This window comes from Apostichopus japonicus, chromosome 15 (assembly GCF_037975245.1).
Source record: "Apostichopus japonicus isolate 1M-3 chromosome 15, ASM3797524v1, whole genome shotgun sequence".
In the NCBI taxonomy this organism is placed as follows: domain Eukaryota; kingdom Metazoa; phylum Echinodermata; class Holothuroidea; order Aspidochirotida; family Stichopodidae; genus Apostichopus; species Apostichopus japonicus.
The window spans coordinates 3,447,501-3,475,472 of NC_092575.1; the positions used below are offsets into that span (position 1 = coordinate 3,447,501).

At 36.2% G+C, this 27,972-nt stretch overlaps 1 protein-coding gene across 1 annotated transcript in view; it reads right to left on the reverse strand.

Moving 5' to 3' along the window:
- Positions 1-27,876, reverse strand: part of LOC139980974 (putative transporter SVOPL) — a 56,291-nt gene extending 28,415 nt beyond the window's left edge. Inside the window, exons 1-3 of the mRNA XM_071993054.1 lie at positions 26,855-27,876; positions 15,974-16,203; positions 9,568-9,738 (exon numbers count right to left, since the gene is read on the reverse strand). Coding sequence (XP_071849155.1) covers positions 9,568-9,738; positions 15,974-16,203; positions 26,855-26,876 — 423 coding nt within the window. The 5' untranslated portion in view covers positions 26,877-27,876. The remainder of the gene's footprint in view (positions 1-9,567; positions 9,739-15,973; positions 16,204-26,854) is intronic.
- Between the last annotated feature and the right edge of the window lie 96 nt (positions 27,877-27,972).

The window sequence follows — 27,972 nt, forward strand, 5'->3', positions numbered from 1 at the left end:
TTCACTAAATCAAAATAAATCAAAATCAAAATTTTAACACTGTAATGTAATTTATGTTATAGATGTTTGTAGCATTAATTTACTATTTCATACTCTGATATCCATAACATAGCTTTAAAATTGTCAAACACAATAAAAGCACGGCGATCTTGGATTAATGTATGTATGTGGGGGAAAATATGCACATGGAAATTTTAGGATAGTAAAGTACGGATTTCTGTTAAACTTGTTCTTGTCTAGCTGAAAGGTAGTGACTTCACATTATGTAGGTAACTTCATAAAGGTAAACTTTGATATGAAAATTTTGGGTTTGGTATATGCCAGTATAGAGAAATCTAACCACACTCTGAAGGTCTTTAAATACGACTATTATAGTGTTTAGGGCAATATAGCACTTAGTTAGTTAGTTTACACATGACGTTGAACTATATATAACCTTGAAATGTAAATATTCATGATATTTCCCGAGGGTGTGTGGGGGGAGGGGGGGCGGGGAGGGCGGGACACAACATGTCGAGAGCTTCTATGTCTGGAAATCAAACACTTCAACATCCTTAAAAAGCACAGTTCCTGAGGCTTATTTTCAGCTCAGAGAAGCTGGAATGTTCAATTTCTCCGGTTCGAGTGGAAGAACTTTTTTATTTAAAGCAGCTGCTGGTGCGTTTCATGACCAAAAGCCGCGTGATGCAGTTGATGCAAATGCTTTCGCCTTTCACTCAAATAACGACGGTGTAGCTTGACGAATGATTTAAAAAATTAAAAAAAGAAACAGTCCACTTTACTGCGAGCGAGATATTGCACATATATCGTGGCAATAATACTATGTTATAACAGTATGTACGTGTCATGTATTGGCGCATTGGGACATGATATTTCTGGTAAAAAGCGCAAGCGACTATTGCTTTAAAATGACGAATTTTGCCGTTGGTGTTAGTACTATGAGGAGAACACTAGGACTCAATAAGTTAGCTTGTTGAACTTGTCTGGAACAGACCAATAAGAATGATAATAAAAAGAGAGAGAAGGTTTTGGAAAACAGATTATTTGACATTATTCAAGTATTTGACCTCGATTATGTTTGTCTGTATGTCACGTATCCACTGCAAGGCATGATGTTCGAATGCACGAATTCTGCACATTATTACGCATTATTATTTCACTATATTTTACACGGCTTCAGTACGTATATGATATGTTATGTAACAGTAAAGGCAGTTTTCCAAATGTTTAGAATGGTCGAATAAATATATAAAGCAATTCGTACTAATTTTGTTTTGATTTAATATGACACACAGATTCCAAAATTTGTGGAATATTAAAATATATATCGTTTTTTGGTGGCTTCCTGAATCTTTTCAATTAAATATAACCAATAACCAACGCTCTATTGTAAACATCTCCTGCAGTTTGAATGAAAATGCTTCCATAACTTTACCCACTTGGCTGGTATCAGTTTATAGCAATCTGCAGAAACTTGATCCATCAAGCAATTAAAAATATTTGATAAATTTCATCACGATGATTATGCTAAAAGGATGTTGGTTTAATGATTCTGTTGCGCAGATAATTGTACACATATCTTTTGCTATGTTAGGCGAATGGACCGCAATTTTTGTCACTTGCCAGTAATATCACGAGAAAAAAATATCCTGTGTCACTTTTAGAGTCGAATGTGGCACAGTATTAACATTTAAACCCCACTCTCTACTAATCTTGATCAGGTTTAATTGTTTATTGGCCAAATGTAACAGAGGATATGAAAGTTTGTTTACAAATGATGAGCCAATCTCAGAGCAAAAGTGCATGTTATCATTTCCCTTAAAAATTGTCGAATTTACATACGATCCATACAAGAACATTTCTCAAATATTCCTGTATATGTTAATGCATCAATTTACCCTAATACATTGAATTGATGACTAATGTATAAAGTGTTATGCAAGCATCTTTATAACTTTATGTATGCCCACAATTGTGTTAGGTCTGTTCCTCGATAGCTCACCGCCGCAATCGTTAACAACTCCGCGGTACAATATATGACATAAAGGCCCCATACAAGCTGACTCTACAAACCAAGAGGGACGTTGGAAGTATCAATGATATGGCGTCCATGTTAACATATGAAACGGATACAAAGTAACAGTGGAAAGGTGATCTTATTCCTTCAAAAAGAGCTCGATTGTTTACAGAAGTTGTGTACCGTTTACTTTGTATGTACTTGCTCAATCAGCTGTTTACGTATCTCGTTACAGACATGCAGGTCACACACACACACACACGTGTCATTGATAACACGATTCAACCCTCTGTCCAAATGGAATTGTGATGTAACAGATACCTCTATGCGCCATCCGGTTGTTCACAAGCGTGAAGTGAGTGTCGTCAAAGTTCAATTGAATCCAGTGGTCAATTTCAACGTACGATTCACGCACAATTAGAAGAAGAACACTATAACTCCTTTTCTCAGTAAAGCATGAATCAAACACTAAATTGTCTCTTTTATGCTGTATAATGATCTGCACCTCTTAGTGAGTAGAAGAATAAAAGTTTAAGTCAATATGGTTAGGCTGAGGAATCCGCGTTATTGCATAACGTTAGGCTATTCATTGATCATATACGTACATTTTCTTGCGTATAGATACCGTATATTGAATTGATCGTATGTAATGCACTAAAAGCGACACCATAGGGCTTTAACTTCTCTCCAGGCTATAAATAGTTCACTGTTTCAATCTCCATCGGCCCTTCGCGCGGCCTTGGAACACCAATTATCTACTAGTGAAGGTCAGTGAGAATAAAAATAACCCCATCATCCAACCAATTGTAGCGGTCTTTCACAAAACGCTATCAATAAAAAATAGAAAAAGTGCGACTGAACTCCATCCAGGGTAAGTGGTTTAATACATTTGTGTATGTTTAACACGACAAATGCAACTTTCGACGAAATCTAGTGTAGCCTACAGCGTACCTAATCGTTTCTCCTGTTTTATCACAAATGGACGTCAATACATTTAGAACTCACAGATGTCATTATTTTGTAAATTGCATATTTACATGGATGTTATTCTACAAAATGCAACAAAACCTGTCAATAGTACGGCCGGGAATTAAACGAGGATGCATCCTAACTATAGCTGTCATCATTGTGTCTCTTTGCTGTCCAATCATGATCGAGAATATGACTGTTCGCAGCTGAGGCCTGCTGGACAGATCCAACGTAAACCAATTATATGTCACTCTAGTTAGGATGCAGCTCTTTTGCTGCTTGGTAACAATCTATTTGAAAATTTGAAACTGCATGAACGTGTCCTTACAAATATTCAATGAATATTTACAAAATGATTTATAGTTTAACTTTCAAGCTGAAGACAAAGCGTCTGAGTCGTTTCAAAATGGAGACCTGGCTCTCTTATCTTTCAATGACACACCAGGGGCGGATCCAGGATTTTGAGAAAGGGGGGGCCGACATCCCGATGGTAGCACTTTAGTAATCTTCGTCCTGGGGGAGGGGTCTAGGGGAGGGGCCCCCTCCCCCTTGGAAATTTTTGGTTAATTGTGAGTGCTTAGATGCAAAATGGTGAAACATTTCGCCAAAAACTAGAAAAACCAGAAACGTTGCAGACACGCTTTTTTGTGCACATATTTTTTCTCGATAGACACATATTTAAGAACGCTCAACAGTGCATGTACAATGCATACACTATTATTGCGTCGATTCGTTTTTTCTTTTGCGCGAAAATTATGACGCCAGATTCACCCCAAGAAAAAACATAAAACAAGATATATTCAATGAGATAATTATGATATACTTATTAATGAAAGGGGGGTGTAGGCGGTTTTACACTATCTAACGCAACGTAGTCGCCAAGAACCTGAAGTATTTTTAAGGGAGGGCCCGATAATAAGCGAAAACGGATCACCGACCGAGAGAATTTGATTTGCCGACGGATCTGGAAGTGGTGACTGAAATGGGGGAGGGGTCTAAGGGGAGGGGGTGTCCCCCTCCCCTTTTGAAATTTTTTAGTTTTGAAACGTCCTTAGATGCAATGTGGTGCATATTTTAAGTCAAATTTGATTTGCCGACGGATCTGGAAGTGGTGACTGTAATGGGGGAGGGGTCTAAGGGGAGGGGGTGTCCCCCTCCCCTTTGGAAATTTTTTAGTTTTGAAACGTCCTCAGATGCAATGTGGTGCATATTTTAAGTCAAATTTGATTTGCCGACGGATCTGGAAGTGGTGACTGAAATGGGGGAGGGGTCTAAGGGGAGGGGGTGTCCCCCTCCCCTTTGGAAATTTTTTAGTTTTGAAACGTCCTTAGATGCAATGTGGTGCATATTTTAAGTCAAATTTGATTTGCCGACGGATCTGGAAGTGGTGACTGAAATGGGGGAGGGGTCTAAGGGGAGGGGGTGTCCCCCTCCCCTTTGGAAAATTTTTAGTTTTGAAACGTCCTCAGATGCAATCTGGTGCATATTTTAAGTCAAATTTGGCACCGTAGAATTTCCATTTCGATATTATTTCTATGGCAGTCGGCAGAAGAAGAATTAATTGGGACCAATTATCGAACTGTGTTTTCTCTTTCACCGATCGTTGAAATAGTGAAACTCCGTGATGAAAATGTTCAGAAAACTTTCCGGTAATGAGAAATAACAACATTCATTGATATACAAGCGAGAACGTTAAAAATTGTGTACAATTCGTGAGCCGTGCCCTTAAGTTTTCCACGGAGAACGAATGACATCTGTTATGACGTCATTCTGAACAGAGGATAATAACAACACGTTGCACACGATAGCACGACTCATGGGCTACGGCCTATACGGAAGCCTTTAATTCCATTTCTTTCACTGAGTTGCCGGCGATTCTGGCACTCGCTTAGCTGAGCCTGGCTACAGTAGCTATATACTGACGGCCGTGACATTATCAGTTATTTGCCGAGAGGTTTTTAACTTGCAGGCGTCGGGTGATTGGATTGGTGAATGAGTTTATCAGATGAAGAACTGGAAAATCGAAATAACCGATAAAGAAGCTCCGTTCTCCTTTTCTCTATTCAGCTTTCCTTCTTTCTTCCCCTTCCGCTCTCTTCACCTTTTCTCCTTTTGCCGACAGACCCAAAATTTGCCGACAGCGACCAAATTATTATATACACTACCCCCCCCCCCCCCCCGCTCGCTACGCCCCTGCACGCGGAATTATCCAAACTGTTTCCAAAAGAACCGATTCTAGCCTATACAAAAGGGCCCAAAATCTCAAAGGTTTACTTGTTAACTCAAGGTTTCATACTAACGAAAAATCAGCTGACTCTCAAGGTTCACACGAAGCTCTTTTAGATGCTCTTATAGCTGCACTATGAGTCCATAAAAACTCGTGCACAGAAAATAGATGCATTTTGAGAACGAGACGCCCAGGCCGAATATAAAATATTCAAAGGCTACTACTGATGAAGCTCCTCCTATAAAGTTTGAGAGCAGAAACCGGTCTAGTTGGTCATAAGAACCTACACTAGTCTCTCCTACTATTAACAGTACACTGAATTCACCTAATAGGTGCAATTATGTTTCACCACGAGGAGCATGCTATAAGTTCATGTTCCTTGGGCCCTCCCTTAAAAATACTTCAGGTTCTTGGCGACTACGTTGCGTTAGATAGTGTAAAACCGCCTACACCCCGTTTCATTCAGATAATTATGATATACTTGCTAACTGTGCATTGATTTTCCCTGACAGTAATAGTCAGCACTATAGTACTGAGCCGTATCTAATTAATACGTGATGTCGCGTAGGCCTGGTAATTGCCTTAGTTTCAAATTTGGAATAAAAACGATTGCGTTTCAGGGAAGAGCAGCTGGATATATATTAGCCTTTTCTTTCACCAAGTTATGCCTATTAGGAATTTGAAGTACTCCCACATAAAAAAAACGCAACTGATTTCCAAAAAGGGGGGGCCGGGGCCGGGTCGGCCCCCCCTGGATCCGCCCCTGCACACTGTTTTTTTTCTAACGTCATCGTGAAAAGCCCCAAACAAACATGAAAATCGAAATGTCAAGAGCAATGCACCAAATTGTTTCTTGAAATTTACTTTCAATGTTTTGCGGACCATGGCTCAGGCACTAATTTTGGGGGTTCCCGATCTAAAACAGCGTTGTGTTTAAAGATTCAACCAGGTATGCAGTTAATCCATGTGCAAATACACCGTATGTTTAGTGAGGAGTTCAAGCATAGTCATCGATTATGTGTTATTTGCTGTACCTCGTGGGTAGGAAAGTACGATGGACAGGTTCCCCAAAATGTTTCGAATTATTCTGAGAATTATATATATTATATAATTATATAATTTATTGAATCAGTTGTCCCTGCTTTTGCTCTCTAATTTAGATGCTCCTGGACAGGAAGCCTCTGGCACGACTCCTCCGGTTTCTGCTTAACATAAATAGCCATAAAGATCAGTGACCAATAACCAATGTGTCTTCTTTGTTTCTTAAATGCAAAATAGGCTAGAAACTTTGTCTTAAGTAAGTAAATAAGTAAGTGTCACCATCTGCTTGGAAGGTATTGAGATTTATTACCTTACGTCGAAAGAGAAGTTTGCATAAGATTTGTCTCTTTTTTCTTTAATTTTGGAACAAAGACCGAATGTGATTTATGACGTAAGGCGACGAACATAATTTTTCTTTCGATGTTTAATCATTAGTAGCAGTTTTAAGTGGTTCAATCGTAGCAACTGAGTCTTTATTTACAAAGGGTTGACAAGTGCAAAGTCTACACAAAATAAACCTCCGAAGAAAATTTCACTCGCAGCTTCATCACGTCACCTCTATTGGCTTATTTGAAATAATTAATAACCAAATTATTCTTTAGACGTCAGTGTTATTTAATCGTTGCGACCTGATATGCCACTATATATAAAATAGCTATCGTAGAAGTTGGCCGAATTTTGATAAAATCTCTACATTATGAAAACGAAAGGTACGCGTAATAATTTCTAGTGGGAAAGCCATGCACGCCAAACACAACGCTCTCCATGCATAGGAATTCTTACAAGTGACATATAGCTATACATAAAGCGAAGTTACACTTAATGTTGTGATGATATAGAAATATGCAGTAAATATTCACATATGGGTGGTAACCAAAGTAAAATAATACTAGGACAGAGTTTGCCTTCAAGAAATGATATTACTACAGATTCGTTGAGAAGGTTATACACCAGGACAATATATATTGGTTAACTTTTAAGGATGGGGCTATTTGTGTTGATTTGAAATAGTTCAACAGAAATAGACTATTGGACTGTGTATAATGTTTAGTGAGAATATGTTTAATTTTACCTGGAATGTCTCTCAGCTTAAACCTAAATGTATATTTGTTTTTATAAATTTTAATAGCGCCCCCAAAACATCTCTTCAAAAATAAATCTTTAAACCCATGGACGACATCCAGAATCGTTTTCCATGAAAAATTTGTAACGTTTGGAATCATCTTATCTGAGGCCATGAAAAAAGGCGTTTTTTAAATGAAAGTTTTGTGTGGCTCTGAGTAACTATCCTAACAATCTGAAAGCTAGACTAAGTATTTCAGTCAATTTGAGTAATGAACCTGCGATGATTAAGATGTCATTTCTCCCCAAAACGAAGCGTTACACGGACTCTGGTGATTAATAGGGAAGAGGGGGGGGGGGGATTTGCATTTCGTAAAAACGATTTTATCTGTTAAATTTTGTGACGTTTTGCACAACATTCAATGCGGAAACGACGTTTTCCGATATTAACGTTAGTTTCTCTCAATAAAACGATATTTAAAGATATTGACTTTGCTCAAGGGTAAGACTGAACACATGGTCTTTTTCGTGTTTTTTTGACATGTTTACGAGCTTTAACTATAACTGCACAGGAAGTCATATCTTCAAAATTTTACAGTCCTTAGTATGTCCCTTAAACGCATCCGTATTGAAAATACGGATTCATCGTACCCACGACTCGTGCAGAAATATTATTTTACAGATTTATCGTATACGCAAGCCTATACACTCCTTCAACAAACATATACACACACGGATATACCTTCATGATCCTCTTTTTTTTGGAACCTAGTTTCTAAAACCTTGAAGGTCGCTGACATTCAAAACCGTCCTTTTTCTAGTTCCCCTTCCAAAAACCGTTCATTGGGATCTAGATCTGTCTAATGGCATCGACCAGTAATCAGTCATTCTGAATTCTGATCGACATTTTGGTGCTAGAGTTGAGGCTATTTAACAGCTTCGTCTCTCATTTCACTCTAACGACAGACAATCGATTAAAGACAAGAGTCCAATACTACACTATATATATACAGAGAGTCATTCTACAGCACGGACTTTTAAAATTGGTTTGCAATTTTAAGTGAAAGTTTAGCCAGATATTTAACTCTATACATAATCATGCCGATTTTATCAATTAGGCTGCGCATGCCCATAACGACATCAAGAAAGTTGAGAATCTGACATTTTACAGTTATTATGTTACCATGGTGACAAAACTCACATGGCATTAAATAATTTGAACGGGACTTTATCCCGGTTTATCCTCAAATCATAGTATGACGTAATATCTCAAACATTTGAATCTCTTGAATGTGCAAACTATAATCACGAATTGGAAAGTTTCAACTTTGTTTAAGTTGGAAAAAAATTGTTACGTTTTTTTTTAATCCACTGTTCTTGTTTGCTATGTGTGAGAGACAGAACCACGTTCAAGATTCTTTCGCTTTGAGGACCAGGAGTGTATCAGTTCCTCAATTTTGGCCTTCAATGACGTCACTGGTTGATTAGCCGCTGGATTTTAAGAGCTCTTGAGCTCGACATCAGGTCAACCATTGTCATGTTATGCAAGGTCACGATCTAATTTTGCCGTAAACCAAGAAGTACTTACTTGAGAGATTGCCACAGTCTGTCTTGCGGAATAATTCAATAGGCATGCATGTACCGGGAGATGTTTCTCAGAAATCCTGTGCTGAATTGTTCGGTGAAAATTTCTCCAACATTTTGACGCCATGAAGCGTTACATAACGACGAATTCAGAAATATATATATATATATAAATATATATATATATATATAAATATATATATATATATATATATAAATATATATATATGTATAAATATATATATATATATAAATATATATATATATTAATTAAGAGGGGGTGGTATGGTAAGAAACTGAAGAGCCGTGTGACAGTTGGATGATCATCAGTATATATGTATCTATCGATCTATATCTGTCTGTCTGTCTGTCTGTCTGTGACCTTTGTCTTCATCCATGCCCATTCACCCCCTCTGATCCTAATACACGATATATATATATATATATATATACACCGCTAAAATTAAACAAAATATTGTATCGCGCGATAGTTGTCATACCTTCTTCACATTACAATCAAATATGTTCATGTAGGTATATATATATATATATATATATATATATATATATATATATATATGTATATATAATATATAATATATATTATATATATATATTATATATAATATATATATATATATATACACTTGACATTATATAAACTCACGGCTTTTCTTCCGTATTTATCCGACATCTTCCCCAAGGGAATGGCCCCAGTGAGACATCCACAGAAAATGGCACATTGCATAGCGAGGCACTCGTATCGATTCCAGCTTAACTCAATTCGTATGGTGGGGATAATCAAAACTGCCAATGCGATATGACTGGAGTAAACCACCTGAATAAATGCCAAAAGAAAAAAAAAGTGTGGAAATCGAATAAAATGCAATCTTCTTTTATTTCAGGCAATAAAGATAAAAAAACTTCCTAGAATAGTAGAAGCAAAATTTGTTGAAAACACGTTTCACACGTCTGTGAGTTTGTTCTGTGGATTGTAACTCAGATGTGTCATACAAAATGACGACTACCCTATAGTGTGTACATGAAAATGGTGATGTGTACTCGAAATATATCATGCTTAACATTATACGGTAAAACATGTTAAAAACACGTAGTAAAATATCAAGAAATTTCATTGAAGCATATTCATGCATGCCCTTTAAAGTTAAAACCCTAAGAACAGATGTAAGGCAAAATATGGGAGGCTTCTTTTTCAGTACTGTATTTTTCACTTTCCGTTCAAGTCCCTCTGCCCCCCTCTCTCTCTGACCCAAACAATATCCCACATTAGCATACCTCTTCCCTCCCCCTCCCCTACTGTCCAATCTCTCAACTTTGTTGAGACTTTTACTGAGCAAATTCCTGCCAAATTATCTACAGGAAATCTGGACGAATTCTTCATTTGGCAGGTGATACAGGAGGTGTCATTAAGCACTGTGACGTCATACATCAGTAAAGTTTTTCATAAATATATACAGTATACGATTCGATAGGTTTTAATGATATTTTCAAAATTTGATAAATTATTCACTTTTATGTATAAGACATTGAAAATAAAAATAATAATTATTAAAGTTTCTACATTTCAGCGATTTCGGGTGATTTGAACTTTCCTGACCCTGTCAGAGAAGAAAACTAGCTTAAAAGGTCCACATTTATTTTGGGTAAAAGAGAGCAAAATATCGAAGCCTGCAGGGATTATCTGACTGTTCCTGCAACTGGTATTAGCCTATCGTGTAAACGTTTTAAAAAAAGCCGAAGTCCTTTTTTCTCCATGTTTAGGAAGTAACTAAATATTTGCTAAGTCAAATGATGTATATTGATTACGTACAAGACCATAGTATGTAATTCTGACCTCTCTCCGGCCAATACTCAACCAATACTATAGTCCCTGTGACTTTACGAGACATAGAATTAAAGTCGAATTGAATTAGGACACATATTTGTTTCATTCTTGAATAATTCTAATGTGAGCCATGGATTAGGATTTGTTATTTGTCTCGTTCTCAATATCATATATATATATGTATATATATATATATATATATATATATATATATATATATATATATATATATATATATATATATATATATATCGGTCATTCGAGGGTATAGTCTAAACCTCTTGTCAACCCCATCCCACCGCAGCTATACCCCTTGTCTACCCCATCCCACCGCAGCTATACCCCTTGTCTACCCCATCCCACCGCAGCTATACCCCTTGTCTACCCCAACCCACCGCAGCCACTCCGCTGCGTTATGTTAGGTCAACATGATTAACAGCGATTGCGGAATACTTCCCAATGTCTTTCATTGCTCGATATGATCTATTTAATTCAGCTTGGCACTTATCAAATTTATAACAAAAATATTTAATAATAAAAAAGGGTTGTAAATAACTTTAATTACATATATTTTATTGAGACAGATGGTTGTAGAATGATTTAATGGGGCAATGATAAAAAGAGAAAACCATTGTATCGTAATGTAAAGACTGAAAGACTTTGCAATTAACCCAGTTCGATACATTTATCCATTTTATACACTTAATATAGCTTATGAAGGAATAGGATCGTAAACGTCTGAGCCTTTCAAGCAGATATAATTTATAGAAATTAGGATACTGTCTTTGTCGTAAATATATTTGACTGAAGTCATGAAATCGTAAATGCAGAAAACGGATACGGTTGGTCTAAATTTAGTTATTTCAGCAACTTTGTGAAATAGAGCTCTCTTCCAGAAAATCAAGACATAGGCATAGAGTTACAGATATCCCCAAAAAAGTGAAATTGTTGTTAACTAAGAATGCATGCGGTATAAACATTATGACGTCAGCAATTGTATGTGAAGATTCTCAATCAATCATATTTTCTGCCCCTGTGTAAATCATAGGAAACCATTACTATTTCCCAGGCCGGCCACCGCATCAGATTATGCCTGTTGAAAAGCTCGAAGTTAGGCTCTAGACGCGGAACACATCTGAAAGTGTATCTATAACTAAGAGATCGTTTTGGATTTCTATACAATTCTGCATACCTTGACCTCTGGGGAAAGCCTTTTAAAATGTCGGTGATATTGAACAAGAGACTGGTAAAGCTTATCTGTAGACCATTTACGTCATCTCGGGAATCTATTAACTGTAAAATTGCCGGAATTATTGTATTTTCATTTTCCAGTCTGTGGATGTAGCATGACACGAGATCATACTCCAAGACATACTAAGCTTCTAACTACATTGGAAAGGTTAAGCATTTAAAACAGAATTGCAATTTTCATTAAAACACACATTTAGTCTCGTTGAATTTGAAATGGAGGTTTTTTTTAAAAAAAAATTGAAGTTGCAATACACTTTACTTCATGAAACAAGGGCTACGGCGTGGACCACCCCTTTTTCCCATCAATTTAAGAAAATCTATTTTTCAAACCTTTTCCACTTTTGTAATTACAAATGGTCCTTTTATTAATCAAAAAAGTACCATTTTGTTGAAAAAGAGAGAAAAAAGAAAAGAAATGTAATTTAAATGTAACCAGTCGTTAGTTCGATAAAACAATATTTAAAATTTCTCCGAAACAAAGAATCCAGACTCGAAGATGTTCAAAAACAACTAATTATCTCCTTGTTTAATCTATTTGTTATTTTATAACTCCACATTCTATTTCACTTTTTTATCAATAAATATTGAAATTGCAGTTTGAAGCTATTGCTGACATGCACGCTATCTTTATAGTATTCGGCATTCCAATGTCCCTATACGTTTAAAACACTCCGCCAAATGTAATTTCTAACTTCAGTAAAAACCAAATTGACCCTACAGTTTACTTTCGTACACTTTTCTTTAATCTCCATAAAGTCTTTATTGTTAACGCAGTTCTGTAAACATATTATACTTCTGGTGTAAACATATCAAGGCAAATCAACTGTTCGTGCTTATCATGGTAATGTAAATCCCGTAAGAGGGCGGGAAATAGAAAGACAGAAAGTGGCCTCTCTGATAGCATATTACAATAGTGTTAACCGTCGGATTTCAATGACATTTAGTGACTTGGAAAACATCCATACGCACTGAGGTTGTTTGTTTAATTTTTCAAGGGGGAGTATTTTAACGACATTATTTCTTGGAAATTGTCTTCCATGGACGAATTCCTAGTTGATTATTGTTGTTTTAATGGTGAGAGAACGTCAAAACAGACCAAAGTGTTATGCGTAATCAGATGAGGGTATACGATAGTCAAAGCCTATAACATACACTAACACACAAACACACTAAGCCTATCCTTTTTTGTAGTATATTATAGAGTTATACGAAGCAGAGTTTGGAGGTTACTCGGTAATTTTGTTAGAAAAAAAAAACTTTTACTATAAAATGAGATTGCAATTGTGAAACTGAGAGAGCTTAACTTAGAATGTTAGAAAGTTTTAATGTTCATGACCGGCTACGTTATTTGATACCTTTTCCCAACCTTTTCATAGCAATTTTAAGCCTTAACCACATGCACTAAAGTATGTTTTTAAAAATATGACAAATTTATTCCACTTTTACTTCATGTCGCCTTAGACAAATTAATAGTCTATGTGCATTCTGTTTTAGAAATCTTAGTATCGAATAGTAATGAATATATATTAACAGTATAGGCCTAAGTCCAACACATTTTGTGAAAAGATTTCTAGTTATGATACAAAAATCCATGGAAATATGGGCCTATATGCTGGGTATATACGCTATGAGCACTGCAAGCATGAACAGGTCCTGATTAACGAGATGGTTCACGCATGCGCACTCGTCCGTAACCGCGGATCACGCTAGCTTGGTTTCGTATACCCTATTATAAAGTCTCCATAATGTTCCGACTGCATGGATTTAGCATGAATATATCCTGATTAACGATATGGTTCACGCATGCGCACCGTCCGTAACCGCGTATCACGCTAGCTTGGTTTTGTATACCCTATTATAAAGTCTCCATAATGTTCCGACTGAAGGGAGCTAGCATGAATATATCCTGATAAACGATATGGTTCACGCATGCGCATTCGTCCGTAACCGCGGATCACGCTAGCTTGGTTTTGTATACCCTATTATAAAGTCTCCATAATGTTCCGACTGCATGGATTTAGCATGAATATATCCTGATTAACGAGATGGTTCACGCATGCGCGCTCGTCCGTAACCGCGTATCACGCTAGCTTGGGTTTGTTTACCCTATTATAAAGTCTCGACTGCAGGGAGTTACATTCAATCTGTCTTTGACGTCAGATTTACGTTTTCTTTAACTGTCAAATTGGAAGAGGTATTAAAATGTAGCGAAGATAAACATGAAATAAGTAATCGGTATGATGCTTTTGGGAGGATTCATATATCGTGTATCTTATATATATAAATATATGTATATACAGTGAATCAAGTTTCATAAAACAATGTATGAATTAAAATGGGCTTATTTCGTCAGCTAAGATTTGTAGCGTTAGCATTTTAGAATATAGTATGCTATACACAGATATATACACATGATATGCATCATCATACACATGATATGCATCATCTTAGGTTAAAGCTGGAAAGACAAGTTAGGCGATGCGAGGGAGTGGGGTGAGGTGATGTGTTGTGGGGGCTGACGTAAAACACACAACGTTCATTTTTAATACTCCTCATAAGGTGACACTGGAAAGCATTCAGTGCTGTCAGAACAATGGATTCATGACATTTTAGAAGCTAGACTGAGACACACAAAAAAACAATATCAATCATATTTGTGATATTACGAGAAATGATAATAACCCGATGGTTCTTTGTTCGGTTGGGGTTTAGTGGTACAACTTTATATGGATCGACATCATAGCATGCATATTGGATCAAGTCTACTCGACATGTGAATGTGATCACATTCGACGAGATTAGAATTGTCAGAATGCGGAAAATTGTTTATACAAGTGCAGAATCTATCTTTAAACTCTTCTGAGTGAATTTATACCAGTTAGTCAAAATAATGCCAGATTGGTATACATATAATACGCCGTCTGATTATTTTCTCTAAGCTATTGGTATGCACTTAACTCGAGTCGTGTGTTTCCTTAAAGCTTTACAGGACGTGTAACGGTACAATTAAATCATGATCAATCATCATAGTACATTAAACATAAAGAAAATATCACATACCAACCCTAGACACGTAAGTCTTGAAAAAACTAACATCGAACCATTAGCGAGAAATAACTTTAGGGATGATGAGATAACCATATACTGGAATGAAATCAATTTTGTTGTTTGTATAAGTAGGTATGGATAGAAACGAACAAGATCAGGAAAAACAAAGAAAGAGACAGGAAAACAATGTTTCCTTGGTGATATGATTAAATCACTTTAATTTAATATTGTAGTTTGTTTAGTCCATCCCTGCTAACTTGGAACAGTGGCAAGTTTTGTATCGAGTGTACTAAACACACACACACACGTGTGTTTTTATCCTATCCTTAACAATACCTTAACAAAAGAGCTCGTCCTAGGACATGCGAATTTCTTTGAAATAACATCTGAGGACATGGAGTTCCCTTTGTTCAAGTCCTCAGTCAGAATACAAAACAGGTACACACACACAGGCTCATTGATAATAGTAGTTACATCGATAGGATTCCACCTTTACCGTAGGGGACGTGTAGAAGTGAAATACATGCCAAAGAATGATGGTATAATTTATTCAAATTGAGATCCATCCAATTCGAGGAAGAAATTGAATTTAAATTGTTTAAGGAAACACAAAGCCGTTTTGTTAATGTATATTTATAACATCACACCTGTTCTTTTTTTGTTTTTTCAAACTTGTACAAAACGCCTCCACCTCAGATGTTATAATATGGAAAAGAGGATTACAGACGTTATCCTAATTTTAAATGCCAATATATCGAAAATCGAAATAACTAGACACATAACTTAGTTATACTCTCATTTCTTTTTAAAAATGCGACATATCAACCTTAAAATTCTGCCTGTGATACCACCTTTTGGACCATTAATGAGAACTAACAGTTTTATCTCATATGTGTGGTGTTTAAATCTCTCGATAACATTCACTTACCCTTGAGAAGAAAACTGCGGTGACGACAACACAATGAAACAGGCCGAATTCGACTTTTTGAATAGCGTCATCTACTTTAAACGCGGGCATTTCAAAATCTTCATAGAGAAGCTCATCTGAGGTGCCCTCTCCGGAGCATTCGCCATCAAGGTTATATTTCCTCGGCCAAACTCTAGTAGGAATAGGTGTTAGTCCTCCGCTGAAATTACTCTTGGCGGTTGGTGAATGATCTGTAATTTTAAATAGAAAAAAGGTGATAGTACTGCTATATCATTGCAAGTATAGACAGAAGTCCCCTTTGCGTGTATGTGCGGCGTTTGTTTTGTATTCTGACCGAGTACTTGAACAAAAGAATTTCAGGTCCTCGGTTGTGATTTCTAAAGAATCACCACGTCCTCGGAAGAATTCTATTGTATGGGTTATTGTTAAGGTTAGGGTACGTGGATTTGAACAATGGAAAATACAATGGGGTCCTCGGTCTGAATGTAATACAAACACGCGTGTGCGTGTGTGTATGTGTGCTCTGTTTGTTTTTCTTTGGAATTTGTCAGACTGTAGTGGGATCATACTTAAAATTCAAGATGTAAAGCAAATGGAAAAATTTCCTTTTGGTGATTAAAATTTCACTAAAAAAATCCATTCGAGGGAGCATAAACTGCAAACAATACTTGCATGACGTCATTTAAGTTTCCGGCAACTTTCTTTACCTTCCATTAAATATGGTAAAAATTCGACGGTACCATGGATTCATTCGGGTACTTTTGAGGACGCTGTACGACTGTACGTAGACTTGTATATAGTACGGAGCTCCTTTTCAAGCAATTAGCTGGATGTGAATACTAATTCCCATTGTATCCGTGCACAACTTTAGAGACAGCCTAAGACTACTCAGGTCAGTTTTGGACACCACCGCGCTTTTTATTTCTCTTTTTTCTCCTTTTTTTCTCTCCCCCCCCCCTTTTTGAAATTAATTATATAGTCCCTTCCAAAATAGGTGACAAGCATGATATGTCTACTGAAGAGGTCATATTTTGTGTAATAATCGTATCCACCCATATTCCCCAATGTTATTATGATCATTTATTTTATTTCCCTGTAGAGGCTATATTAAATTAAAACTTCCATGTTGGCACCAAACGAACAACTTTGTTTTAATTACATTTATTTCACTTTAGATGTAGTTAATATAATCAGCCTTACGGGTATATGGAATGCAATGAACTCTATTGCAAGGTTCAGGAAAGTTAAAGAAATCATTGCGAAATGTGTTACCAGTAAATCAGTACTAAAGTCGTACATGATGTCAAATGTCGTTGACGATATATGCTGAAGATTACAAATCACTTTTAGTGAAAAGAAAGGTGTCTTGTAAATGGGTCAACACTGTGGAAGGAAGATATTCTCTTTCATAAGAAAACTTATACAATAAACAGTGATTAATACCTGTAGTGGATTAAATAAAGAAAATACATATTTGATGCTAATAAAGGTAGAACAAATGAAACATGCAAATATTACATTCAGATTTAATAATTTTCCAATGCCCGTGTTCATGTGACGATTCATATTTCATTTATTATTAATTATTATTTATTATTTCATTTAGTGCCATCATACATGAAAAAAAAATCTACTCGACCTTTGTTGAGTAGAAACACGGCATTCATACTGTCCATGCTGCCCCTTTAAATGTCATAAAAAAAACAGTAACTTTATGACAAATTCTTCCACCTGAACAATATATTTACTCTCAACATTCGAATAAATCAAAGGTCGGATAACGAACATATAAATGTCACTTCAAAGTCATTTTTGGAAAAACAAACACAAATTTTGGGGGTCTCTCGATTGCTATCCAGACTATCATACCAGCTAGAAGGGTAAAGAAGATGATGGCTCAGAGGAGTACAGGAGGGCGGGGGGGGGGTAAGGGTTAAATAAAAGGCAAGGATGTTTTGCAGTCGGAGTTTTTCAAGATATTGACTAAGATGTGTTGTAAGAATTTGTGGTATAGCAAAGATGGTTCAAAATTAGTTTGACCTCATTGTCATCTTAAATTGCAACAAACTACTCTGTAAATTGTGGACGAATGTACCGTGGAGGTATATTAGACCTGTATAAGCTAATATCACTCCATCTCCCCCCCCCCCCCCCCATTCATATGCAAACACACCACACATATATACAGTTAAGGAGTCAAAATGGAAAATACATTTTAGAAAATGATATCTTTTTGTAGGTTAATATTTCCAGCAAAGATTATTACTATATGCCTATATGAATGAACATGGACTTTGATCTCCTCGATCGACTGAACCATATTATTATCATTATGTTTTTTTTTGAAGAGAGAGAGAGAGGCTGCCATCTGCTTGAGTCCTTTAAAACATGCCATCATTCGGCTGTCGCGTTTTACGTATCGCTTAATTCAACCCCTTCTTGCCCTCTTATCGCTTCGTTTTAATGCTGAAGGTTTAAAAACACATCCTGTACCTCTTATAGGTATCTGCTCCAGAACATAAAACCATTCACTCAAAATAAAAAATATAGTTGTGAAATTGTGATCGAATCTGCAGTTTTCATATATTCAAGGCTATAGTTGTCTTCTTTATAATATCAACCTCCTCTTTTTTCCACATATACACGAATGTAATGGAACTTATAACAAGATGCTGAAAATAGATAATCGAACGGTTAAAGGTATAGCGGATAGGTTCAAATATGACAGCGACTGCTTATCTAGCAGGACATTTAAATAACGAGAAAAAGAAAATTAAAAGGACTTTGGAGTATTACGTAGTAAAGATGTTTGATCTTATGCGACGTGTGTATTTAATAAGGGGTTAATCAACGGTCTAGCGTGCGTTACTCACATGATTAATGCACGATCGGGGGATAATGCAAGCGATGCACGAGGGCGGAGCCCGAGTGCATCCAGCGATAGCATTAACACCCGGAGTGCATTAATCATGTGAGTAACGCACGCTAGACCGTTCATTAACCCCGTTCATTCATACGCTACCATTTGTGTGGGGGAAAAATCATAAAACAAAACATTTTTGGTTACTTATAACCAAAGATTTATTAAAGTGATGCCCCGTAATTTTACCCTGCGTTACTCACAGGATTAACCACGGTCAGCTGACCTGAATGGACCAATAGGATTTAGGAATCTTTACTAGGTATGAATGAACTATAGTTTAAAGGTCATGAAAAGTGCTACTAAATTATATTTACTTAGCCTAAGCTGTTTATTACTGGTTCTAATTCAATACCGTCCGTTTACTAATGTTTTTCAACCCAGTTTATTTGCCTCCTGATATGCAGACATCCGAGAGAGAAAACACACGAAAAAACGTCGTTCATTTAACTTCCTTTTTGTTCTAAATTTAAATTTAACATTTAACCCTTCGAAGAACCTAATTCGATTCTATGGCTTTCTTCGATTTGAACATCAACATTTCTCATTATTTTCATTCCCTCCGTCTTTGAGGAATTTCTTTTCTGTTAGCCCAAAGTACACCAATAAGTATTATTATTTCTAATTTTCCTTAATCAGGCTCTGCCCATAATATTGGCAAACAGAGAGGTGATTGCTCTCATAAAGTTACCCCCTGGATAAATTCCGTTGGGTGTTGTTTTGAAAGAGTCCAGAAGTTATTATATCTAATAAGTAATTAATCTAACATTTACGAGGTATAGCTGTCGCGAAGTCCTGCCTCTCACAGGGATCAATGGAATATAGGATGATAAAATCTATCCCAGTCCGTCTAAAAATAGCTGGAAATATTAGTTTTACACCAAGCATGGTCCTCAGCTAAAGCGTAGTGTCAAATTGCCCCGTTGACTCTATCTACATAACCAAGTTCAGAAGTTTGCAGTTTACTCTGTGAGTATACACAGGCCTCATCGGTGTAATTGCCGAGGAGAAAAAAGTATTGCCAAAGCTTGCGAGATGAGGAAGAGTCAAGAAGAAGAAGAAAGAAAATAAAGGCAGAGAGAAAATAATAGAATGAGAGAGAGACAGTGAGGTAGAAAATTAAAGCCCCGCAGGGAAAGCATGGAGTTCATTTCACGTATATATATATATATATATATATATATATATATATATATATATATATATATATATATATATATATATATATATATATATATATATATATATATATATATATATATATATACATATATATATATATATATATATATATATATATATACATATACATATATATATATAAATATATATATATACACATACATATACATATATATATATATATATATATAAATATATATACTTCTTTCACGTTTAACTCTTTTAATTTTGTTTACTATTCCACATGTAAGATGCACTTCCAATATGAGATGTACACACATATATTCGAAAGTCCTTGAACTTTTTTAGTAGCCTACATTTTATTAACGGTCAGGGTTTCTTTATCAAATTCGGTGTCAGAAATCCCTTTTACATCATAAATATTTCATAGAACTGCGAGCTGCAGGATCAAAAGTTGATCGCTCAGTTGATGAAATAACATTACAGAAGAATAAGCATACGGATAAACACGGAAGTTAACCTTCAAAGTCACTTCTCCTTCCCAAAGGAACGGGAAGACAAAACGAAAGAAGAAACTTGCATCCAATTTTTTTTTCGAGGCTACAATCATGTCTATTGGATTATCCTCTACCGTTATGCATATTTAACCGAGATATTTACATCACGTACATGTATGTACATATAGACTAGTGTTGGTCTATGTATGGTTGTATACCAATATGCATTTATAGTGCAGTGACGTTTAGGTAACTTAGGTATTAGGTAAGTATCCTATTGAAGAAATAGCAACTGTACGCCAGTGACATTGAAAACCAAATCATGCTAGCGGAATGATATTAAGATGCAGGCGTTATTGGCTCTCTTTGTATATTATGTGTTCAAGGGATATTGTGACACCGTTAATGTAACACTCATTTACAAGAGCAAACGTTAACACTTGAGTCGAAAACACCATAGATTATCTTGTCCCTACCTCGAGAGATATATTTGATTCACTCTATAAACATTTTGTCCCGCTAGTGGATCACAGTAGGCCATGACCTGTAATATCATATTATGGCAGATTTTCCTGAAAAACGTTACTTTCCTATTACGAAACTTCTTTATTGAGTTACCCTTTGGAATATGATACATTTGTAATATTTGCTGGGATGTCAATGTTCTCTGTCATTGTATTGTAAATATTATGCAAATTTTCGTTGAAATATGATTTTTCTATGATTTAAAAGTAAAACAAAGATAAACAAAACATTTACAACACCAATTGGCGTGATGACGTCATAATTTATCATGCTGTAGCCAGTTTCAGTCTCAATATATCATCATCACATTTGATGAAAAAACAAGTCCTCTTTGAGCTGAAGATGCAGAAAATGCTCAGTAACTATGATAATTACCTCGGCCACCGGACTAATTTTATAAAGCTGCTGCAGTGTGTATTGACTTTTTTGTGTGTGTATTGACAAAACATTTGGTAGCACGATATACTCAGTCGGTAAAGGAAAGATGATATACCTACTATGCAGTAGGCTATAGGCCTAGGTTTACCTACTTTCCTATCGGCTAGGCTATATAGGGTTTCATGCTCCTTTTGTTTCGAGTTTCTCGGAGTTGCGTCATAAAAAGACAACAAATTAAATATATGTTTTGTTCTACTTATTGAGCGTTTAGTGTGACGAAATCTTGTTTGAAAAAAGGAGGGTGCACAACCGTTAATCATCACTCACTCAGTTACTAGGATGATCTTTTGGAGTTCGCAAGTCACTGTTACTCTGTTAGTTTTTTACGTATAGTGTTTATATTAGGTTACCTTATATTGCCTCTCGTCGTCGGAAGGCAAAACATACCCCGTATTACACGTAACAGTCTATCAAACAGGGTAATTTACATCCGTTATGTTGTCACATTCTTTCAAACATGAATATTTAGAGGGAAGATTAATCTCCTCAAATTGTAATTTCTTTTTCTTGTGTGAAAGAAAATGAGACAAACGAAGGGAAAGGAACACACACAAAAACGATAAACCAGGATATTTATTGAGATCATGTGGCTGATATTATATAGCCTTAACAGATGGATTATATTTTTAGCTTATCTGTGGAACCAAGAAAAAAAAAATGTCCGAAAGCAAAAGAAAAATGGTTAGGCCCCCAATTTTATGGTATGACGTCAGACCTATACTGAGATGGATTGATGACGTATCGTTCGTCCAGTGATTATTATACTGTGCACATGACTTCTTCCCTCAATCCCTTTACGGAAGCATGATCGCTCATTTGTAATCACTTTTTCGGTGCACATTGTGAGCTTGTCTGTTCATTAATTTGAGGCTTTTTATGGGTCAGAAAAGTAGTTATTAAAGTCTTTCGAGAATCAGAAAGAGGACAGAGATGTAGTCAGAGAGAGAGAGAAAAGTCCCACAAGTATGATATATGATGAAAACCTGCCGGCATATGATAAGATATTTCATAGGGCAGACTTTCTGAAGACTATTATAGTTTGATGAACGAGGTTATTTTGTGTGAATGTAAAAATACGCCCTACTTCTTCCGACGTCAAGTAAGAAATTCTGATTCTTATATTAGATGTGAATTATATCTTTTTCCCTTTTGGGGAATGTAAGATTCAATGTATGATCAATGGCTTGTGGAGTTTTAGCGGGTTTTTATATTATAAAATTTACAGACACGACACCGGTAAAAGAATATATTATATTATATTAACGTGTATGCGCGTGCATGGGTTGTAAACTGATATGTGATATGTATATTTGAGTGGGGGTTAACTCAAACTTCATTATTGTATATGTTTTTCTTGAAAAAGAACCAAAGCCATTTTGAATATGTGCCCTTCATTAATAACTAGAACTTGTTTACTGTCAAACGAGAATGGAGGAAGCCAAGATCTGAGCAGAGTGCTGCGTGACAGCCAATTGTCCTAAATAGTAAATTTAAAGAGATTTAAATTTCATAGAAGCCGTGCTAACATTACCAAGCAATTGTTCCTTTATGCGTTGAGGCGCAGACTGTAGAGATACATAAAAGTTCATAAAGTAGCAGTTTTGCGAACAGAAAATTAAGTAAACTTTTGTGCAGTCATGGAAGGAGTATAATACATAGGCCTATTCTTGCTGTGAGGGTTTCGTTTTTTCGTTTTTGATGACTGTCAGAATTTGTCATTATCAGGTTAACAGTAAATTAACATTAGTGGAGAAATCTTTCAAATTCTATCAAAGAATTTAGTACGTTAAGCTAGTTCCGACGACATGTGCAGGTATTAACCTAACACGTTAATGAATACTTACAATCAGGAAGCCTAACCTAGCAACAAGGCTTACGATGACTTCTATACGACTTGCTATTGGGGGGAATATTCGCTTTGGGATTATCACATTTGAACGTCGCGACCTTACGTAGAAATCACACCGTTTCATAATCATCGTGTTCCTTTAGATTTATCTGGCTTCAAATTTTCGCTCTCTGAAAATGTATCAAATTTTCCCCCAAGTATGCATCATGATGACGTCATTCCCACGAGACCAAACCTATTAGATGCCGGAGATGGTCAAATTACAATCATATTATATTTTGTATTATAATAATATCAAATTGCGAAAAAAAAAAGCCACCAGTCTTGTGGGTGAGTCAGTATATTGCTATAGAGAGGATATATGTACATAAACAATGTCGTTATTTCATGCAGGAAAATGGGTTGTTATACGGTGTTACAATAAATATTTATATATATATATATATATATATATATATATATATATATATATATATATATATATATATATATATATATATATATATATACGTCTGATTTGTGATCAGGATTTTATGATTCCCAACGTTGATGATCGGTACATAAATGAATTTTTCTTCAAATGACAGTTGATTCTAAGAGGAAGCAGATTTTTAGTGGCGTCGGTACTCATATTTGAGAAACTATATAAATTTTATGTGTCTTTCTCAGTACAGCCTCTATCAAGGGCATCATAAATTCCCATATTCAATTGATAAAGTTCCCCGACACACACGGACAACTTGATTACATGTTATCACCAATTTGAGAGCTCGTAATATTACAAGTATAGGCTTCGCTTGTTGTCTGAAGGCTAGGATATTTTCTTCCGAATAAAATTGGATTACAACACAGAATTTTTTCGCGAATTCAATCAAATCAATTTTTTCGTAAACCCACATTTTTACAATTCCGGCTTTAATAAAGGGGACAAAAATAAAACAAAATTAGTATCGATTTCACTTAGTTTCAAAATTTCTTTGAGCTGCCCGCAAGGCGAACGATGTTAGTTGTTACAACATCCTCCACTTTAACGATATAGTCGGAAACTGTACAAATGCTTATATGCCAGTTATGTTCAATACCACTGTATACAAGTGCTTTATCGATTCGTTAGGTAATAGACGATAACGCAGTGAACCACACCTTTGTACATATATGAAGAATTATGTCGAAGAAGCACGTCCTCAACTATAGACATACTATTTTATTTTTTCCTGAACTGCTGGTTTTAGAAGCAAACTCAAATGTCCAAAACGGCTTTATGTATATGTATATGTATATATATATATTTATAGTCTGTTCAAAGTATCTCTTTCGAGATCCGGCTTTAGGAATCACAAATGATTTTCGAGTTGGTCAGCATCATGTTTGATCTCTAGAGTAAGGCAAAATATGTCGCCAAAAATAGAACTAGTATTGTTCGATACAGGTGACAAACGCCTACAGTGGAATTACGATCTTCCTTACCGGTTTCGAACCTCTGGACATACAATCAGCGTCCATAGCCTAGTGGTTAGGGTGTCCGCGTACAGAGCGGAAGGCCCGTGGCTCGAATCCCGGTGGAGGCTGAAAGTTTTTTCACTGTTCTTGATTTTCCAACTCATTACGATTTTCATATATATATATATATATATATACATATATATGTGAAAAAAATGAGTACATGTCTATCATCAACAAACATATGGGAAAGGCTTGATTACGTGTCAGACTAGTTGACTAACTATATTCAATGTCAACAATTCTCATCATGAGCTTGGAATTTTTTTAGTGTCAACGCCTAGACTGATAAAGTGATAAAATTTGAAAAATCATATAACATGAACACACACACACAAACACAAACACACATAAATAAATAAAATCGGGACCTTGAGAAACAAATTTGAACTTTACATTTATTCAAGCTTGAAATTACTCGCAATCGATTTAATTATAACGGCGAGTAGCAGAAGTAATTGAGTAAAAGTAAGCCTGTGTTATTCTGAAGGGAAAAAAAGTATGAGGGGAAAAACTTGCCTCGAACAACGGCAGAAAATGAGTGCATTAGATTTAGTACTGAAAAGCTAAGAGACTGTTGTTAATTGTTGTAGATTGGGTAACTGCCTGTCAAATTTGTGTGATATGATGGCGCTTGGTTGGCGACTGAGCTACATAGTTCCCAACAGGGTTGTGTTGACCTTTACGCTCTCACAAATGTCAATTGTTTGAATAACTATGAACTGAGTAACCTTATAATTCCTATTTGGTGTTCTAGTTCAGTTGGGGGCGGTTGGCAGACGAAGAGTCAGAGGTGTGACGGAAGTAATTTTACTCCCGTCGATCACATCAGTAAACAATATAACAACAAATAAGAACTAAAGGTTTTATGTTATGGAATAATACGGCGCCATTTTGAAAGTCATATTAAATCTAGAAAACGCCATTTAGTGGGATTAACTAGAAATACAGGGCTAAACTGGTATACAACATATTCCTAACAGGCTCGACGGAAAGGAGACATAAATTCAGCTAAAATATTTAGCTTACATGATAGAGATCGTTATGATGAACAACTCCTCCAAACAGAACAGTTTTTGCTCGAGGCTGTCATTTTTTACCTTTGTTATGTGATTGTGCCGATCTAATCATAAACACTAGTCTTATAAACACCCCCATTGGCCAATCCCGCATATTACTCAAATTAGGGTAAAATAGGATTTTGATTCCATCTCGCCCTTTGCGCAAAGCAAATGGTTTACTCTGGCCCTTGTAGAAACTAGTAGAAAGTTAATTGAGAATCTTTGTTTGGGAGTCAAATGCCCAATCGGGTACGATATCATGTAAAAGTCAGTATACGGTCCTGCATCCAAATTTGGATTTACAGGTGTGATAGAAAAGAGAGGTTTAGCACGTGGGTTTGTACTTGGACAATGATTTGTCCTTTTCTTTTACTATAGAAAAGTAGAATCTAAATTTTTATATGCTGCCACCTTGACGAAGGTTCGTAGAAAGACTACACATTTGACATGCCAGTGCTTGGAGTATGCCTCCTCTTTCGTCAATCACGAACAACATTTACTCTCACGCAGGCTGAATTATCATTTTAGATGTTTGCTCTTAACAAAAACCTTACTGTTCATCAACATATGAGATAACCCAATCCACAACCCGTCCCCACATCCTCATCCCTGCACCCGACCCCACATCCTCAGCCCTACACCCCGACCCCACATCCTCAGCACTGCACCCGACCCCACATCCTCAGCACTGCACCCCGACCCAACATCCACAGCCATGCATCCCGATCCCACATCCTCAGCCCTGCACCTCGACCCCGCATGCTCAGCACTGCACCCCGCCCCCACACACTCAGCCCTGCACCCCGTCCCCACGTCCCACGTCCCCACGTCCTCAGCCCCCGACCCATTCATGTTGATCTAATTCCACAACTTTTCCCCCGGAAATATTAACCTGAATTAATTCCACTCCATTATAATACTCCATTCAAAATATATAATATTACTTACGGTTAGGCTGTTTTCCATCCATTCTCCTTGTCTATTTCTTCTTTGTCTTTAACACCAAGTTGACGTTTGATGCACAATAAAGAATAGCTAAATTATCGCCTTAGTTCAGTGAGTCTTTCAAATCGAGGTGTAAATCACAGCTGGTCGCCAAAAAAAGATAAAGAAAAAACAAAAAACGTGCACCTTGCAACTGTGTTCTAAAAATAGTTTATTTAACGTTAACTATGACAAAGTCACGACTCATAAATCACATTATCGTTATACCGTCTACACTAGGAGTGACTTTAATTTACTTGTTTTCCACACCATGATATTTTAACACAAATTGACAGCAAATTGAGGAGAAACTAAACTATTGCAAATTATCCATCTCGAATGTTTACTGTTTTCAATCAACGTCTTGATAAACACAGACAAAAATGATGTAAACAAGTGATAATTTTGTTAGAGCAGAAGCTTGCTTCATCGGAGAACGAGAGAGAAATAACTGTGACTTCTTGAACCAATACTTAGTAAACGCGGAAGCAATCTTTCCTCCTTTTTTAGTTTTTTCGTACTATTTGGTAAAAACTTTAGCAAATGCAGTTCACATCCAAATGGGTTTGATGTCACAAATGTTTGTCTAAAATCTTCCGCTGTTATCGTCGATGAAATATTTCACTTAATTCGTAGAACCAACAGAAACAATTTGATTTTTTTCCTGCCGTTAATAGTTCACAGTACAACGCCAGTAATACCAAAATAATAATAATAATAATCCCTCGTTTAAACTCCGGGTTTGTATTCCATAGCAATTGTTCTACTGCAAGAGGCGATATCCTGCTTTTACGTCGAATATGTTATGAACTATCTTCATGAACGAAACTTGTGGTCCCTTTGAACAGGCCAACATGGTATATACGAAAGAGTCTGTGTGTACATCCACTGTAGATGAATGCTGTACATCAACGTTACTATACATACCGAAGCCGCTGCACGCCAACAACAGTCGAAGAACTACTCAGGTTATAGCGTATGACTTCAACCGACCTATGGTTCGCGTTGACATCCGTATACTGCTGTATAGCTCTTATATATTCAATAGTTTTCGTGCGTACTTCTAGGTGTAAACGTCACAA